Source organism: Pelophylax lessonae (assembly GCF_965119305.1).
Source record: "Pelophylax lessonae genome assembly, chromosome: 13".
Classification (NCBI taxonomy): Eukaryota; Metazoa; Chordata; class Amphibia; order Anura; family Ranidae; genus Pelophylax; species Pelophylax lessonae.
This window is the reverse complement of record NC_138780.1, coordinates 174,775,803-174,794,868: the sequence shown is the minus strand read 5'-3', so window position 1 is coordinate 174,794,868 and position 19,066 is coordinate 174,775,803. Positions and strand designations below refer to the sequence as shown.

At 44.7% G+C, this 19,066-nt stretch overlaps 1 protein-coding gene across 1 annotated transcript in view; it reads right to left on the bottom strand.

The window, feature by feature from the left end:
* Positions 1-13,778: 13,778 nt before the first annotated feature.
* The window catches only part of LOC309543237 (prostaglandin D2 receptor-like), a 115,438-nt gene continuing 110,150 nt past the window's right edge, over positions 13,779-19,066 (bottom strand). Inside the window, exon 2 of the mRNA XM_082242687.1 lies at positions 13,779-14,342. Coding sequence (XP_082098813.1) covers positions 14,121-14,342 — 222 coding nt within the window. The 3' untranslated portion in view covers positions 13,779-14,120. The remainder of the gene's footprint in view (positions 14,343-19,066) is intronic.

The window sequence follows — 19,066 nt, the reverse complement described above, 5'->3', positions numbered from 1 at the left end:
GGATATGATGAAGCAGGGTATCACCATACACGTAAAATGGTGAAAAGCCCAAATAGTGTAAAACCGTTTTAGAGCTTTATTGCACCTTTTGTTATAACTGACATCATCGGGGCCTGCACATGCATTCCCCACCGATGATGTCAGTTATAAGGAAACGCGTTGGGTGGCGCCACTGTACGTCATATTGCCACGCTTGTTTACTTTTTAAACGATCAGGATCTTCTTTGTGTATGAATTGTGAGCCTTGAATTTTTTACAGCGCTGTTTTTGTCATATCCTATGTGAGTATGTTTAACCCTTTTGTACCTATAAAAGCTCTTTACGGTTTTAAACAATGAGATTTTCTCCATTTTACTTGTATGGTGATACCCCGCTTCATCATATCTATCTGAAATGCTCCCAGATTATATGGGATTCCCAAAGGTTCGTCACATTTGGACACGTTATGTTATTTCAGGCGCATCTGACTCTGTAAAAAGTCCACTGGCTTTAGTAGGGGTCCACCTTTCTTTGATGGTGGATTCGGATCACTAATATGATTATGTCACATGGTGAGTCACAAATCCCAGGACTGGAAGTCTTATCACTATCACGATCATATACACTGCTCAAAAAATTAAAGGAACACTTTTTAATCAGAGTATAGCATCAAGTCAATTAAACTCCTGGGATATTGATCTGGTCAGTTAAGTAGCAGAGGGAGTTATTAATCAGTTTCAGCTGCTTTTGTGTAAATTAAATTAACAGGTGCACTAGATGGGCAACAATGAGATGACCTCCAAAGGCCACTGACTTCTCTTTCCCTAATCATCTTTTCTGACTGTTTTTTCACTAGTTTTGCATTTGGCTAGGGTTAGTGCTACTACTGGTAGCATGAGGCAAAACCTGGACCCTAAAGAGGTTTCATAGGCAGTCCAACTCCTCCAGGATGACACATCAACACGTGCCATTGCAAGAAGCTTCGCTGTGTTTTCTGGCACAATCTCAAGAGCACAGAGAAGATGCCAGGAGACAGGCAGTTACTCTAGGAGAGCTGGACAGGGCCATAGAATGTCCTTAACCCATCAGTAGGACTGGTATCAGTGGCGGCCCGTGCATAGGGGGCGTCAGGGCGCCACCCCTCTACCCCAAAAAAAAGAAAAAGAAAAAAGAAAAAAAAAATTACAAAATGAACGATTAAAGTTGTGAAAAAAAAAAATTGGGTTCGCCGGCCTCTGTGATGGCACTGGTGGCTAGGGGGGGGTGGGGTTTACGTCCCAGAAGAGGCGCCGATTGGCTGCCTTCTGGGGCGTAACCTGGGCGCAGAAAAGAGCGATTGGTCACCCCCACCTGGCTGTGATCACAGAAGGACATCATCTGGTCACGTGACGCGTGGGGCGGTGCACCGCCCCGGCGTCACGATCACCGCTTCCGCCTTCCGGGTTCCATTCCTTCCCGCGGCTGAGAGAGGATAGAAGACTCCAGTCCGCTCAGAGATGTCGCCGACGCCGACACCGAGTCGCCGCTTGACTAGGAGGACCAGTCCAGGACCAGGAGGAGACGGAGACCAGGAGTCGGATCGGGCGGCGGCGGGCCTTCTTCGTGGACGGACGGCAGACCGCATTCGGATCCAGGCCTCGGGTCGGAAGAGAGAGAGACGAGTCCAGCAGCAGCCCGGTAAGTCCTCAGTCCTCCTCCTCCTCAGGCCTCTGTCCACTCCACAAAAAAATGCATGCCTTGCCATTGCCTGCCATCCATTGCCTGCCATCAATGCCATGCCATCCATTGCCTGCCATCCATGCCATGCCATATATTGCCTGCCATCCGTGCCATGCCATTGCCATCCATTGCCTGCCATCCGTGCCATGCCATTGCCATCCATTGCCTGCCATCCATGCCATGCCATCCATTGCCTGCCATCCGTGCCATGCCATTGCCATCCATTGCCTGCCATCCATGCCATGCCATCCATTGCCTGCCATCCATGCCATGCCATTGCCTGCCATGCCATCCATGATGATAATGATATCTGCTGCAGATATCATCATCATGGATGGATGGATGGATGGACGCAGGCCAGAACAGGTAGGTACAGGCAGGTCACGGTGCAAGATTTATCAAGTTACCCAGGCCGGGCCCAGACCAGAGTGTGCAGATATCATTATATATATCATCATGGATGGATGGATGATCCATCCATCCATGATGATATATAGATATATATATATATATCTATATATATATATATAATGATATCTGCACACTCTGGTCTGGGCCTGGCTTGGGATATTATTCTTGCACCGTGACCTGCCTGTACCTACCTGTTCTGGCCTGGCCTGGGTCCATCCATCCATCCATGATGATAATGATATCTGCACACTCTGGTCTGGGCCCGGCCTGGGTAACTTGATATTATTCTTGCACCGTGACCTGCCTGTACCTACCTGTTCTGGCCTGGCATGGGTCCATTCATCCATGATGGATGGATAGACCCAGGCCAGAACAGGTAGGTACAGGCAGGTCACGGTGCAAGAATAATATCAAGTTACCCAGGCCGGGCCCAGACCAGAGTGTGCAGATATCATTATATATATCATCATGGATGGATGAAAGGGGCATGTATGCTGGTCACTACATTGAAAGGGGGCATGTACGCTGGTCACTACATTGAAAGGGGGCATGTACGCTGGTCACTACATTGAAAGGGGGCGTGTACGCTGGTCACTGCATTGAAAGGGGCATGTACGCTGGTCACTGCATTGAAAGGGGCATGTATGCTGGTCACTACATTGAAAGGGGCATGTACGCTGGTCACTACATTGAAAGGGGGCATGTATACTGGTCACTGCATTGAAAGGGGGCATGTACGCTGGTCACTACATTGAAAGGGGGCGTGTACGCTGGTCACTGCATTGAAAGGGGCATGTACGCTGGTCACTGCATTGAAAGGGGCATGTATGCTGGTCACTACATTGAAAGGGGCATGTACGCTGGTCACTACATTGAAAGGGGGCATGTATACTGGTCACTGCATTGAAAGGGGCATGTACGCTGGTCACTACATTGAAAGGGGGCAGGTACGCTGGTCACTGCATTGAAAGGGGCATGTACGCTGGTCACTACATTGAAAGGGGGCATGTACGCTGGTCACTACATTGAAAGGGGGCATGTACGCTGGTCACTGCATTGAAAGGGGCATGTACGCTGGTCAGTACATTGAAAGGGGGCATGTACGCTGGTCACTGCATTGAAAGGGGCATGTACGCTGGTCACTGCATTGAAAGGGGCATGTACGCTGGTCACTGCATTGAAAGGGGCATGTACGCTGGTCACTGCATTGAAAGGGGCATGTACGCTGGTCACTACATTGAAAGGGGCATGTACGCTGGTCACTACATTGAAAGGGGGCATGTATACTGGTCACTGCATTGAAAGGGGCATGTACGCTGGTCACTACATTGAAAGGGGGCATGTACGCTGGTCACTGCATTGAAAGGGGCATGTACGCTGGTCACTGCATTGAAAGGGGCATGTACGCTGGTCACTACATTGAAAGGGGGCATGTACGCTGGTCACTACATTTAAAGGGGGCATGTACGCTGGTCACTGCATTGAAAGGGGCATGTACGCTGGTCAGTACATTGAAAGGGGGCATGTACGCTGGTCACTGCATTGAAAGGGGCATGTACGCTGGTCACTGCATTGAAAGGGGCATGTACGCTGGTCACTGCATTGAAAGGGACATGTATGCTGGTCACTACATTGAAAGGGGCATGTACGCTGGTCACTACATTGAAAGGGGGCATGTATACTGGTCACTGCATTGAAAGGGGCATGTACGCTGGTCACTGCATTGAAAGGGGCATGTACGCTGGTCACTACATTGAAAGGGGCATGTACGCTGGTCACTGCATTGAAAGGGGCATGTATGCTGGTCACTACATTGAAAGGGGCATGTACGCTGGTCACTACATTGAAAGGGGGCATGTATACTGGTCACTGCATTGAAAGGGGCATGTACGCTGGTCACTACATTGAAAGGGGGCATGTACGCTGGTCACTGCATTGAAAGGGGCATGTACGCTGGTCACTGCATTGAAAGGGGCATGTACGCTGGTCACTGCATTGAAAGGGGCATGTATGCTGGTCACTACATTGAAAGGGGCATGTACGCTGGTCACTACATTGAAAGGGGGCATGTATACTGGTCACTGCATTGAAAGGGGCATGTACGCTGGTCACTACATTGAAAGGGGCATGTACGCTGGTCAGTACATTGAAAGGGGGCATGTACGCTGGTCACTACATTGAAAGGGGCATGTACGCTGGTCAGTACATTGAAAGGGGGCATGTATGCTGGTCACTGCATTGAAAGGGGCATGTACGCTGGTCACTGCATTGAAAGGGGCATGTACGCTGGTCACTGCATTGAAAGGGGCATGTACGCTGGTCACTGCATTGAAAGGGGGCCTGTACGCTGGTCATTACATTGAAAGGGGGCATGTATACTGGTCACTACATTGAAAGGGGGCCTGTACGCTGGTCACTACATTGAAAGGGGGCACGTACGCTGGTCACTACATTGAAAGGGGGCATGTACGCTGGTCACTTAATTGAAAGGGGCATGTATGCTGGTCACTACATTGAAAGGGGGCATGTACGCTGGTCACTACATTGAAAGGGGGTCTGTACGCTGGTCACTACATTGAAAGGGGGCCTGTATGCTAGTTACTACATTGAAAGGGGGCATGTACGCTGGTCACTGCATTGAAAGGGGGCCTGTACGCTGGTCAATACATTGAAAGGGGGCCTGTATGCTGGTCACTACATTGAAAGGGGGCATGTACGCTGGTCACTGCATTGAAAGGGGGCATGTACGCTGGTCACTGCATTGAAAGGGGGCATGTACGCTGGTCACTGCATTGAAAGGGGGCATGTACATTGGTCACTACATTGAAAGGGGGCATGTACTGTGGGATTAGTGCTAGGGGGCCTGTACTGTGGGGTTTGTGCTAGGGGGTCTGTACTGTGGGGTTTGTGCTAGAGGGTCTGTACTGTGGGGTTTGTGCCACTCTCAGTCAGTGTATCCCATAATAGGGTGTCTCTCACAGTATATCCCATAATAGGGCCCCTGCTCCCTATTATGGGATATACTAGTACTGAGAGACCCCTTAATATGTGATATATTGGGAGAATTTGTTCACGCAAGCAAAATATAGGGGACAAAATGGGTGGAGTCTATAAGGGGTGGGGCTTCTGATAAATGGGAGGGGTCAAAATAGAAGGGCGGGGTCTTGCGCCCCCCCATCTTAAAACTTCACCAGCCGCCACTGACTGGTATCTGCTTCTTTGTGCAATCAGGAACAGGATAAGCACTGGCAGAGCCTTACAAAATGACCTCTAGCAGGTCACTGGTGTGAATGTCTCTGACCAAACAATCAGAAACAGAATTCATGAGGGTGGCCTGAGGGCCGGAGTGGGCCCTGTGCTCACTGCCCGGGACTGTGGAGCTTGATTGGCATTTGCCATTGAACACCAGAATTGGCAGGTCCGCCACTGGTGCCCTGTGTTTTTAACAGATGAGAGAAGGTTCACCCTGAGCACATGTGACAGACATGAAATGAGAAGGCGTGGAGAACGTTATGCTGCCTGTAACATCCTTCAGCATGACCGGTGTGGTGGTGGGTCAGTGATGTCTGGGGAAACATGTCAATGGAGGGACGCACAGACCTCTATAGGCTTGATAATGACACCCTGACTGCTATTAGGTATTGAGATAAAATTATTGGACCCATTGTCAGACCCTACGCTGGTGTAGTGGGTCCTGGGTTCCTCCTGGTGCACGACAATGCACAAAAGATATCCAGCATGAGATTTTTCCCCAGTGAGATCTGATGTGTTTTCAAAGTGTTCCTTTAATTTTTTGAGCAGTGTATATTGTTATTGGACTCTTTAAGGTTTCTCTTCTTTCCATTACATTTTAAGAACTTACTGTATACACATCATTACATAACACTGAATTTTATATTTTCCTTTCCCATAAATAAAAAGATTAGATCACAAGGCACATATCTAAGAACTCTTAACCTTGGGGTCCACCCCTGAATGTTTCCAGATCAATAAGTTTTGTTCACCACTATCTCTTCTTGACTAATCTTATCAGGAAGAGATCTAAACTGCAAGGGCTATTCTGAAGTTCCACTGCTTTTCTGAGAAAAACATTGAGCTTCTGTATAAGTGAACAATACCATACATTTTTATCTTTAACAGAAGGGTGTTTTAAAAAAAAAAAAAAGAATCTATTATATGGGAATTACACAGGAAAACCACATTTTATCACTGCAATAACAACAAAATAAAGTAAAAGTTTTTTTTCTTCTAAGTTTTGCTACAGGTAACTGGGGTGTAAGTATAAATAGTTTTTAATTTGATATCAAATTCAGTTCCTATAAAGCTGAATTGGCAAACCGCTAAATAAAGACTTGAACTACATACAGTATCTCACAAAAGTGAGTACACCCCTCACATTTTTGTGAATATTTTATTATATCTTTTCATGTGACAACACAGAAGAAATTACACGTTGCTACAATGTAAAGTAGTGAGTGTACAGCTTATATTAGGGTCCTTTCACACTGGCGGACGGTCCGTATGTCCGTTTTTCATCCCATTTTTTTGCGGATGAAAAACAGACATAATGCATGTCAATGGGATTGCGGATGTCAGCGGATGTTGCGTCCTTTCCTATCAGTTCCAATTTTTGGAACGGAAAGGAACCCTATTTTTCTTCTGTTTAAAGAAACGTAACGGACGCAAAAACGGATGTCAGCTGTGTCATCCGCTAACATCCGCAATTCCATTGACATACATTATATCCGTTTATCGTCCCCAAACGGATGGGATGATAAACGGACATACGGACCGGATGACACTTGTGTCATCCCTGTCCATAAAAATAAAAAATAAAAAAATGCAGGAGCGGATCAAAAACCGGTCCGCCCCGTGTGAAAGGACCCTAACAGTGTAAATTTGCTGTGCCCCCTTGGAGGATTTGGAGGCACAGGTGTATAATTGGAATACTTCATTGAGCTGACCTGCAGTGGCGGTGGTCCAATTTTACAGGGGATTGGGAGCTTGCTGGCTGAGTTGGTGGATATAAAGGCACAATATATATATATTTCTGGTGAGTGAATTATACCTAAGGGATTGGGCACGTGGTGCAGTGAAGGTGCATGAGCTGACTATACTTCGTGGTGAACTATCACCCTTTCCTTTTGGACTGTGTTCATCTATGGACTCACCTAATTTAGGTTTCTCTATATTTCCTTTGAGGATATAGTTATTAATAATAGCGCTGCTTATGTGTCTAACCCTATACGCTGACTAGCATCTTGGAGGTGTTATACATATCCTTTTATATGATTATGGTTTATGAGGCAGCAGCTTCACCATAAATGGTTTAATTATTATTGATTGTACATTAATATTGTTTACCTATATATAATTTGTTCCGAAGCGCTGGGTGATTGATATATTTGTTTTACATTTATTTTCAGTCCTTTATAGATAATATGTTTATTATTTTAATTAAAAAAAAGGTTATCTTTTAGAGCCATTTTACTCACTTACTAAATATTCAGCTTTTGTTTATCTTTTAATCCTTGTCCATGTTCCAGTTTAGGCTGGTGGCATGATATATTCCCCAGGTTTCCTGTTTTAGGGTGGCTTTCTTTTTTTTTTTTTTGCAGGATCCTATGATTTTCCCTCTGCATGAAGGGACTAGAGTTGTGTCTCCCTGCATTGTGTGCATCAACATAATCACACAGCCACATAGCCTAAGATGGCAAGGAACAACCCTGCTCCCCCCCCTCTCCATGCTAACAGACTGGTAGGAGACTGTACTGTCCACTGCTATTTCCTGTGATGACCAGAAGTTCAGAGAAGCAACAATGAGAAAGCAGGAGCTAGCAGCACTTAAAGTAGTGAACATAAAGTGCTGGGGTAAGAATAAAGAAATACTTTACAGGGGAATGTTTTATTTACTGTGCTCAATGTGTTAAAAAATGCCAAGAGTTTAATATTACTTTAAATGAGTTGCATGCAAAAAAAAAATTTTGAATTATGTTTTAATAAATCTATAATTGGATTAAATGGCTTTTCACCTTTGTGTGAAACGATCCTTGCTGTCCTTTTCAGGAGTTTCAAAAAAGTGTACCATCACTTTTATGACCAGAAAGCTTCAACAACTTCCCTGCCTCTCATTTATTTTCTTTTTTTAAAGTATTTAACTTTTTTCTGAACCCTTTTATTTCCATAGCTTCAATCTTCGAACTCATCAATTAGTAACTCTATTCCATGCCCTGGTATTTTGCATTACCTACATCTTTACCTAGCCTTATTACATTTTATAACATTACATTTTACAATAGATCCACTACATTTCTTCCCAACCCCACTCCATCCCATAGTACAAATCCATCTACTGCATCTCTTCTTAACCCCATTCAATCTCATAATCTAATACATCTACTACATTTCTTCCTAACCCCATTTCATCCTATAGTGTAATCCATCTACTACATCTCTTCCCAACCACATTCCATCCCCTAGTATATTATATCTACTACATCTCTTCTTAAAGCGGAGTTCCACCTAAAAAACAAAAAAATACATAAAATAGTGCATTACACAATGGATAGCCTCTGAACTGTCCCGGGTTGCACTTACCTGCAAGAAGAAATCCAAAGATCCTCTTCTGCGTCCTCTTCCGTCCTCTTCGGTCCCACGATGCACTGCGCCGGCCCCGCCGTCACTTCCGGGTCTGCAGCGTCATCCCTGCACAGCTTCTGGGCATGCCCAGAAGCTGTTTAGCAAGGTATGACGGCGCCTGCACCGGAACTGACGTCGGGGCCGGTGCAGGCGCATTGATTCCTGGGAGCGATGACGTTCAGCTCCCAGGAATCATTGCAAGCCAGGAAGTGACGACTCACCGTGGCCGCCGAGGGAGGAAGAGGAAGTAAGGTAAGTATATTATCTTCTAAACAAGGTAAGTAAAAAAAAAAAAAAAATTGCGATCATGCATTTGTTTTTCAGGTGACCCGGACCAAGAAGATGGAACGAACTTTCGTTTTCGGGTGGAACTCCGCTTTAACCCCATTCTATTCCATAGTATAACATATCTACTACGTGCATTTATTCCAAACCTCATTCTATCCCATAGTACAATCCATCTACTGCATCTCTTCCTATCCTCATTCCGTGCTATAGTACAATAGTACAATCCATCTACTGCATCTCTTCCTATCCTCATTCCGTCCCATAGTACAATAGTACAATCTGTCTACTGCATCTCTTCCTATCCTCATTCCGTCCCATAGTACAATAGTACAATCCGTCTACGGCATCTCTTCCTATCCTCATTCCGTCCCATAGTACAATAGTACAATCCGTCTACGGCATCTCTTCCTATCCTCATTCCGTCCCATAGTACAATAGTACAATCCGTCTACTGCATCTCCTCCTATCCCCATTCCATCCCATTGTATAATCCACTGGGATTCTACAAAAATAGATTTATAAAGGACACTTGTATGGGCAGGGCTACAGAGCACTTATTTTGAGAGGAGAAAGTTGCTCTGGTAGCTTTCTCCAGTTTTTGCTATTTCCGGATGGGGCACTGTAGTTGGGAGATTCCAAAGAGTCTTGGGTGGGACGGAATCTCAAACCCTGTGTCCGGGTGTTCTGGACAGCCAGCAGGGTGTGTGCCCAGGTTCTCCTCGCCCATATAACATAGTTATATAGTTAGTCTGGTTGAAAAAAGACACAAGTCCATCTAGTTCTACCAATAAAAGGGGAAAAAAATACAATCCTATACCCACAGTTGATCCAGAGGAAGGCAGAAAATCCCAAAGCATGACCCAATTTGCTCCAGCAGGGGAAGGCAATCGAATATTCCCTGGATCAACTTTACCCATAACGGTTAGTATCCAGTTATATTATGCACATTTAGGAAAGAATTCAAGTCTTTTTTAAAGCAATCTAGTGAGCTGGATGGACAGAACCGGCGCTTGAGGGAGCCTATTCCACATTTTCACAGCTCTTACTATGCAGAAACCTTTCCGTATTTGGAGACGTAAATCTCTTTTCCTCTTGAGTTAAAGAATGCCCCCCTGTCCTCTGTGATGACCTTAACCTCCCTGCCGGTACAATTTTTTGCATGGAAATTTGGCGTTATGTATTATAGTAATTACTGACTTAAACCTGACCAAAACAAGACTCTAGTAGACATCCCAGATGTGATAAATTTGAAACACAAACGCATGAATTATAATCTAATCGATAATATAATTTTATTATATATAATATATTTTATATATATATATATATATATATATATATATATATATATATAATATATTATATAATAAAATTATATTATCGATTAGGTTATAATTCATGCGTTTGTGTTTCAAATTTATCACATCTGGGATGTCTACTATATATATATTTACATTTTTTTTTTTGTGATTGTGTTGGTGCAACTTTTGAATTTTCCTCCCAGTCCTGCTCCCATGCACCATTGCTGCTGCAGGAAACGGAACCAGAAAGTCATCAGAGTGACGGACGAGCGGCGGGGATCTCAGCGGCGATCACAGCAATGGGAGATCATCACTGGATTGCCAGAAGAAGGTAAGGAACCCCGCTGCAGGCTCTGCACACCCACCCTGAGCGTGACTCGGGGATACCGATAGTAGCATGAAAAATCCACCCCGAGTCACGCTCTGGGATACCGCTAAGGGAGTTAAAGTGAATAACTCAACACCAAGTTCACTATACGGACCACCTATGTATTTGCACATGTTGATCTCCTCTTCACAAGAGAAAATACATTCAGTTCCTCTAATCTTTCCTCATAGCTGAGCTCCCCCATGCCTCTTATCAGTTTGGTTGCTCTTCTCTGCCCTTTCTCCAGTTCCCCAATATAATTTTTTTGAACTGGTGCCCAAAACTGAACTGAATATTCCAGATGAGTAGTGACTAGTAATTTGATAACGATGGGCTGGTGACAGCAGTAAGTGGTGGGAGTTGGAGCAGTGGCTGCTGTTGGAAGACGGATCCCTGTCAGGAAATCTGTCCCCACTGTTGGAGAATGCAGCCTGTGTGAGGGGGGTTTAATGCTGGGACTGGGAAAGGCTGGCCAGCTACGAAAGACTGGGAGACTGAGGAAGCCAGTGAGTCCAGGGGCTGGAGGGAATCCAGAAGTCTGTTGGGAGCATGCAGAGGTACTGCTGACCAGAGCCAGGTGACTTGTTATGTTTTCCTTTATGGTTGCTGAATGAAGTTGAAACCCCTGGGAATTTTGGATGTACTTTTGTTTTGTTTTTCCCTTTCAATAAACATGGGCTACCAGGCCCTTAACGATAATGCCTGTGTGAGGTGGACTCACTACACAAAAGTGGCATCTACCACTGAGCTAAACACCCCCCAATATTACACAATCTATACATATTTATGAACCCCATTCCATCACCTAGTATAATCCATCTACGACATCTCTTCCTAACCCCATTCCATCACCTAGTATAATCAATCTCTACTACATCTATTCCCATCCCCATTCCATCCCATAGTACAATCCATCTACTGCATCTCTTCCTAACCCCATTCCATTCCATAGTGTAATCCATCTACTACATCTCTTCCTAACTCCATTCTTTTACCTAGTATAATAAATCCACTGCATCTCTTCCTTAATCACTCTGCAACCGCTCACAGTAATACTACTGCGGCAGAGTGGTTCGTTATCGTCCAGCCACGTAGTATTAACGTGACTGGACTCCTCCCCTTCTGGGCGGCGCTTGCGCGCCGCCGGAGGCTCGCTCCCGCTGTTTTCATTCACAGCGGGAGTCGGGCCAGGGGAGGAGCAGCGGCGATCGCCGCTGCTCTTACCCGATCGTCGGGGATCGAGTCTGGAGATCCGCCCGCTGTATGTAAACACAGCGGGCGGATCTCCATAGTGACAGGGAGTGACAGATCGGACTGTTCAGCATAGCTGGACATCCGATCTGTCCATGAATCACATAGTCACCTCCCCCCCTACACGTCAGTAAGCACCAGGCATACATTAACCCCTCCCTCTCCAATAAAATTAACCCCTTCACTGCCAGTGTCATTTTTACAGTAACAGTGCATATATATAGCACTGATTACTGCAGTAATGTCACTGGTACCCCCAAAAGTGTCAAAAATGTCAGTCAGGGGTCCGGTCTGTCCGCCGCAATGTCGCAGTCCCGCAAAAAAAAATCGCAGATCGCCGCCATTACGCGTTAAAAAAAAAACACCAAAAATGACAGAAATCTTTCCCTTTGTTAGTAAACGCAATAACTTTTGCGCAAACCAATCAAAATACGCTTATTGCGATTTTTTTTACCAAACATATGTAGCATAAAACAAATTGGCCAAAAACTTTTAAAAAAATTGGTTTTTACATCTTTTTTGGGGGGAATTTCATATAAAAAAATGTGAAAAATATTGTTATTTTTTCAAAATAAATGCTCTTTTTTTGTTTATAGCGCAAAAAGTAAAAATCGCACAGGTGATCAAATACCACCAAAAGAAAGCTCTGTTTGTGGGAAAAAAAGGACGTAAATTTCGTTTGGGTACGGCGTCGCACGACCGCGCAATTGTCAGTTGAAGTTGCACAGCGCCGAATCGCAAAAAGTGGCCTGGACGGAAGACAGCAAAATCCTCCGGTTGTAAAGTGGTTAAAGCAGAGCTTCACCCAAAAATGGAAGCTCTGCTTGTTTGCTTACTGTCCCCCCCCCCCTCCGGTGTCACATTTGGCACCTATCAGGGGGGAGTGGGTACATGTTTTTGACAGGTACCCGTCCCCACTTCCGGGAGACCTCCCAATGGTCCTCGCCCCAGGAAGGTTGGCCCCATCCTCCTTCCCCCACCGCCTGGCCATTTATAAAGCTTGCTTGTCGCATGCGCAGTCGGGAACCGGTTGTGAAGCCACAAGGCTTCACTGCTGGTTTCCCTTACAAGGAATGGCAGTGGTAGCACCTGACAGCCTATTGAAAAATCAACTGGGGTGCCGACATCGCAGGACCCCTGGACAGGTAAGTGTCCTAATATTAAAAGTCAGCAGCTACAGTATTTGTAGCTGCTGACTTTTAATTTTTGGAGGGGGTGGCTGGAGCTCTGCTTTCATGCACTCTATCTCATAGTATATTACATCTTCTACACCTGTTCTTATACCCATTGCATCCCATAGTATAATCCATTTATGACATATTTTCCGAACCCCATTCCATCACCTGGTATAATCCATTGACAGCATCTCTTCCTAACCCCATTGCATATAACAATATAATCCAGCTACTACATCTATTCCTAACCCCACTCCATCTCCTAATTGAGCCCCTCCACTACATCTCTTCCTTAACACCATTCCATTTCATAGTCAAATCTATCCATACATGCCTTGCAAACACCATTCCATACCATTATATAATCTATTTACTACTACATCTCTTCCTAGCCCCATTCCATCCTGTAATATCATCTATCTACAACATTTGTTTCTAACCCCATTCAATCTCATAGTTATCAAATTTTTTATTTTTGTATCATCTTTCCATCCCGTTGTATAACCCATCTACATTTTTTCCTAACCCCTTTCCATCTCCTGACTATTGTTATAAAGCAATTCTTTAATAGGACCATCTATTTCTGGTTTATATCTTTCAGAATCGTATTCTGTCATTCAAGATTTACATTAATTTATTAATAGCAAATATGTAAACATTTTTATCATATATATTTTATATATAGTCACAATATACATCAACATCCATCTCTTTACATTTAAACAGCTACATCTTGTTAAAATAGTTTACTGTGCATCCATGACTTGACCAGTCTGGGCATCCTGCAGAGAAGTCTGCATAGTTTTTCTCATGAAGGAAATGTTTGTCCAGGTATTAATTTATTGGGAGCAATAGCTTGTTTAGGTAGCTTCATAATTGTCTATGAGTTAACCATGTCATTGAGGTTTTATGCATTACTAATCTTCCCACAATCCAAGAAGGGAACCTTCATCAGGCCAGCTCATCAGGCGTTGTCAGTCAATATTTACATTACAAGTAACTTTTCGTGCTTTCTTCAAGTAGCTGAGAATTTGTGTTGCTTGGCTGGTGAATTTTGCTACATAGATTGTGAACATGAGTGTGGAACTTTGACGTCCTACAAATGATAAACATCCACGGATCTACTATAGAATTCATAGACAGGAACCGTAAGACTATTAGGTCGGCGTATTCATTTTTTTCAGCTGAAAATGCCGCAATGTAGACTCGAACCTGCAGGAAAAAGACAGTACATTAAAATCGAATTACATAGTGACATACATAATGATAATTAACAGTAGTATAACAATCATAATAAAAAAAATGGTATATACTGTATTACTGGTTTAGACCTTTCTGCAATGCATTTGCAAAGCTGACAACAAGCTTTAAGCAGTTTTGTTGAAGACTTTAAAGCAACCCTTAGCTCCAGTTTCGGGAGGTTAGGCACAGATCTTAAAGTGGTTATAACTTGAAAGAAGAGTTCCAGCCTGTATGTAGCACCCTCCTAGGTAGGTGCTAGGTAAAAGCATATATGTGGCCCTGTTTGCTTATCAGGGGGGCCTGATCATTTAGTTAGGCTGTCACATGTTTCCAGGTGTGATCTGTTGAGTCTGGGGAGTCTCCCCACTGTTTCCAATGAGGGCTCTTATTGGACAGTGGAGGAAACCTGGCCAAGCACACCAGGGCTTGTAGCTGTCTCAGTGGGCGGAGTTTGCTGCAGTGCTCCCTGGGATAAAATATCATTCTGAGGGGAGCATGTGACAGGGGGTCTTTGGCGGGAAGCAGAGTCCCAGGAGGAGGGTGACAGCTGTCTCTCCTCCTGTTAGAGCATATGAGGGTGTCCTGGGCAGTCGGCCTAGAGGACCGAAGGTTGAGCTGGGCTGCAGGAAGGATCCAGAGTGCTGTGGACAAACTGCCCAGGGGTCTGTCTGAGAGCGGGCCACTCCAGAAGGTCAAAGGGATCCAGGAGCCAGCTATCCATTAGTTATGCCTGAGAAAGGGGGTGCCAGTGTCTAAACCCTGAAGATTAGTGAGAGAAAAGAGGATGCCGGTGCAGGCCCTGAAGTGTGCAGGAGTGTATTCAAATAGCTACTTCAGCAGGAGTGCTTAGGGGGAGCTTTAAAGAGGACCTCTTTAGTGAGAAAGCAGTCTCAAGTCAAGTCAGAGTTAACAGGCTTCCGGCCAGCGTTAACCAGCGTCAAGTCAACGTTGATAGGCATTCAGCCAGTGTCAAGTAAGCGCCAAACAGCATTATTCAAGTGTCTCCACCAAATTGTGCATAGTTTAGTTCCAGGAGTATCCCACTCATCCCTTCTCCTATCCAAGTTACAAAATACATACAAAAACCCAAAAGATACTGGACTGGTCATTGTCTCAGCGCTCATACTTGGGGAAACATGCTCAGGGGTACTTTTGTTGCACTCGGTGACCCAGGGGGACCCATATCCAGCAAAACGGATGGGAATTGTGCTACATGTAAAATAAAAAAAATAAAAGTCAGCAGCTTCAAATACTGTAGCTGCTGACTTTTTTTTATAGAGACACTTACCTGTCCAGGGATACCGCGATGTCGGCACCCTAAGCCCATCCATCCATTGACTCCGAATGCAGGCGCCTGCATCTTCACTAAGGGAAACAGGAAATGAAGCCTTTCAGCTTCACAGCCTGATTCCTACTGCGCATGCGCGAGTCACGCTGCACTTTACAAATGGTCCCGCTGTCTTCTGGGACCTTCTGGGACTCTGGTACGTCTGGGTGTGTCTCTCAGAAGGCAGTGAAGAGGGAAGGAGAAGGGGCTGTAAATTTCGTAGAACGTCGCACAACGATTGCGGCGATCTTACCTGGAAGTGGGAGTGGCTACGTGGTTTTGACAGTATCAGCTCCTCCCTCCCCCCCGAAAGGTGCCAAAAGTGGAGCTTCCCCATTTGTGTGGAGCTCCGCTTTAACAGTTTTTTACCTTAATGCATTCCCTCCCCACTAACTGTCCTCCCAAACCTCCACCAAAACATTTACCCCAGTCCTGTCAGTTATCCAGCACTGTCCTGCAGCTGTTCTCACTAGAGACCTGGGCAGCAGTTGGAGCCATAGTGAGAAGAGAGCAGGCGGCATTACTAAGCCATGCTGTGTGTGTCTGTGGATGCACATAGCTCAGCTCAGGTGCAGGCCTGCATGAGTGCTGCCAAAGCAAATGGCATGCTATGGGGCACCCACAGGAGGAAGAAGCAGACAGTGTCTGTGGGGAACTCCAGAAGAGGAAGTAAGGGACAGCTCTGTGCAGTAGCATTGCACAGAGCATTTAAAGTGTTACTAAATCCAGGACCCTGCATTCACTATATCGGGTCTCCCACAGAGCATAGAACATAGAAATGCAATTATTATAGTAAATATATACTGCTAAATACCTTTTTTCATCAGAAGTATGTAGCAGTCTTGTCACTTCTATAAATGTCTGGTAAAGCTTGTAGGAGGAGTTTTCATTATCCCACTATTACCCTATGAGAATGCAGGACCCCTGACCCTCTGTCTGAACAGTGCTGATTGGTCCTGTGCTGATCACATGCACACTTCCAAGAAAAAAAAACTCCTAGCAAAACACCCCAAACTGAGCATGTGCAGCCTGTAAATATCAGGATTTATATTCGAGTCAGTGGAAGAAAGAGATGATCAGAGCAGACAGAATCAAACAGCCTTTTTAAACAATACAGAGGATTAACCCCTTAGGTTCCACAGTAAGTATAACAAGCATGCTTTACTGCATATACAGACTGATTTTACTGTTGTGGGTTTAGTAACACTTTAAGTATGCCCTCTTTATTTTAAAAAAATCATAACTTTCTGAAATTTGGAATTTGAAAACTGGAGGTCAAATTTTATTATAGAAAATCAAAACCAGGCTCAAAAAGTGCATAGTGCAGAGCAGCAAATAATGGAATCTTGTGTGGAATTGTTTGGGAAGCTCCTGACAAGATGATGGGGCCAAAAAACTTACCTTAAAGTGGAGTTCCACCCTATTTTTATACTTACCTCCATCTTCTCGCTCCGGGTCACCTGAAAAACAAATGGATAATCGCATATTTTTTTTTTTTTTACTTACCTTGTAGCGAAGAAAATATACTTACCTTACTTCCTTCTTCCTCCTTCCTCGGCCGCGGCCCGTCGTCACTTCCTGGCTCTGCAATGATTCCTGGGAGCTGGACGTCATAGCTCCCAGGAATCATTGCGCCTGCACCGGCCCCGACGTCAGTTCCGGGTCGCGCGCGTCATCCCCTTCTAAACAGCTTCTGGGCATGCCCAGAAGCTGTGGAGGGATGACGCGCGCGACCCGGAAGTGACGTCGGGGCCGGCGCAGAGCATCGTGGGACCAAAGAAGGCGGAAGAAGACGCCGAAGAGGACGCGCTGGCTTCAAGCTGCCCACATCTGAGATGGCAGCGCTGGACAAGACGTTTGCAAGGTAAGTATTTGTCCTAACAGGTAAGTGCAACCCGGGACAGATCAGAGGCTAGCCATTGTGGAATGCACTAGCCCTGACTGTCCCGGGGGTATTAAAAAAAAAAAAAAAAATCCAGGGTGGAACTCCGCTTTAACTACTTCCATTAACATTTCTTCCAGCTATACTTAGAAGCGTGGGACCTGGTGGCACTGGTAGTCAAGCTAGGGGTGCTGGGGCAACAGCAGAACCAAATAAAACACAGAAACAGCCATTGAAGCAGGCTTTGGTGCTATTCTCCCAGAAACCATTTGGACATTAATGGCAGGATAAGAACAGGATGGGCACACAGAGATGGTCACCTTAAAAGGAAGTCTGTGACCAATACTTAAAATACCCTCTGGGCCCTTGATCCTTCCCACCTTAATCAAGATGCTTGCTGCCTACTTGGGAGTATCAACTAAACAATTACCTGCCTGTCCACTTTGCAGTCTCAATGATAAGGGAGCAATATACATATACCTTTTCAACAAGCAGTAGATGGTTTAATCACAACCAATACTAATGAAATATTGGAGCACTATACACGCACATCAATATAGTGTTTGTGCTGTATGTAGCTGTATAGGCATCCCAGTGCTTCCATTTTGAAGTACATATACACTATGTAAGGATACAAATAGATCATTACACCATCACTGCAAATTACGCACTATTGGTATTCGCCTATGCTACCAGTCTATCGACAAAAACTTTGTCTGCCTTATGACTCTGCACTCAATGGAACACTAGCTGGTTCTCTGGTCTCTTAGCCCTGAAGAAGCAAAACCAAGCGAAACGCGTTGGCTGCACAGGGACCATTTCCATCATTCTATATTGAAACTCACCACTTGGTTATCCAATTTGTGTGTTTTTTTTAATTTTTGTTATGTCATATGTTAAATGTATGTACGTCTATAGAGCATGTTGATACATGCCTTTTTTATATATGGAAACTCGTTAAACATGTGTTTTTAACAAATATGTTGCCTCGCAGTATATTTTAATCATCTCATTAGGGCCCTCAAACCCCATCTTCTTTTCTCCCATTTTTTTTTGTGTATTATATACAGGGGAGTGGCCCACCCTTTACGGTAACATTTTTCCTTGTGTTCCACCATAGTTATACTTTTTCAGTGTGCTAAAGTGTCAGGAGAGGGCAGACGAGATACGTGCTGGTGCCTGTTATCAACCTGCGGATTGAGTTTTATTTTTCTTTGGAGCACTAAGGCTAAGGTTAAGGTAGGGTTGAAGATATGTGAGAGACCTTTGTAATTTGTGTGTCTTTTTTTTTTGTTCTAAAAGCTCTGCGGTACGAACCACAACCTCTGTGCTCTGATTGCTGAAACCATGGCACCGTTGCAAAATGTCTATCAATTGTAAGCTGTAAATGTTTCTAACACCATTCATGGGCATAGCCTGTGAACATTTATTATAGGGAGTATCAGCTTGCCAAAAAAGTGACGATGATATCTTCTTCCAAGAAAA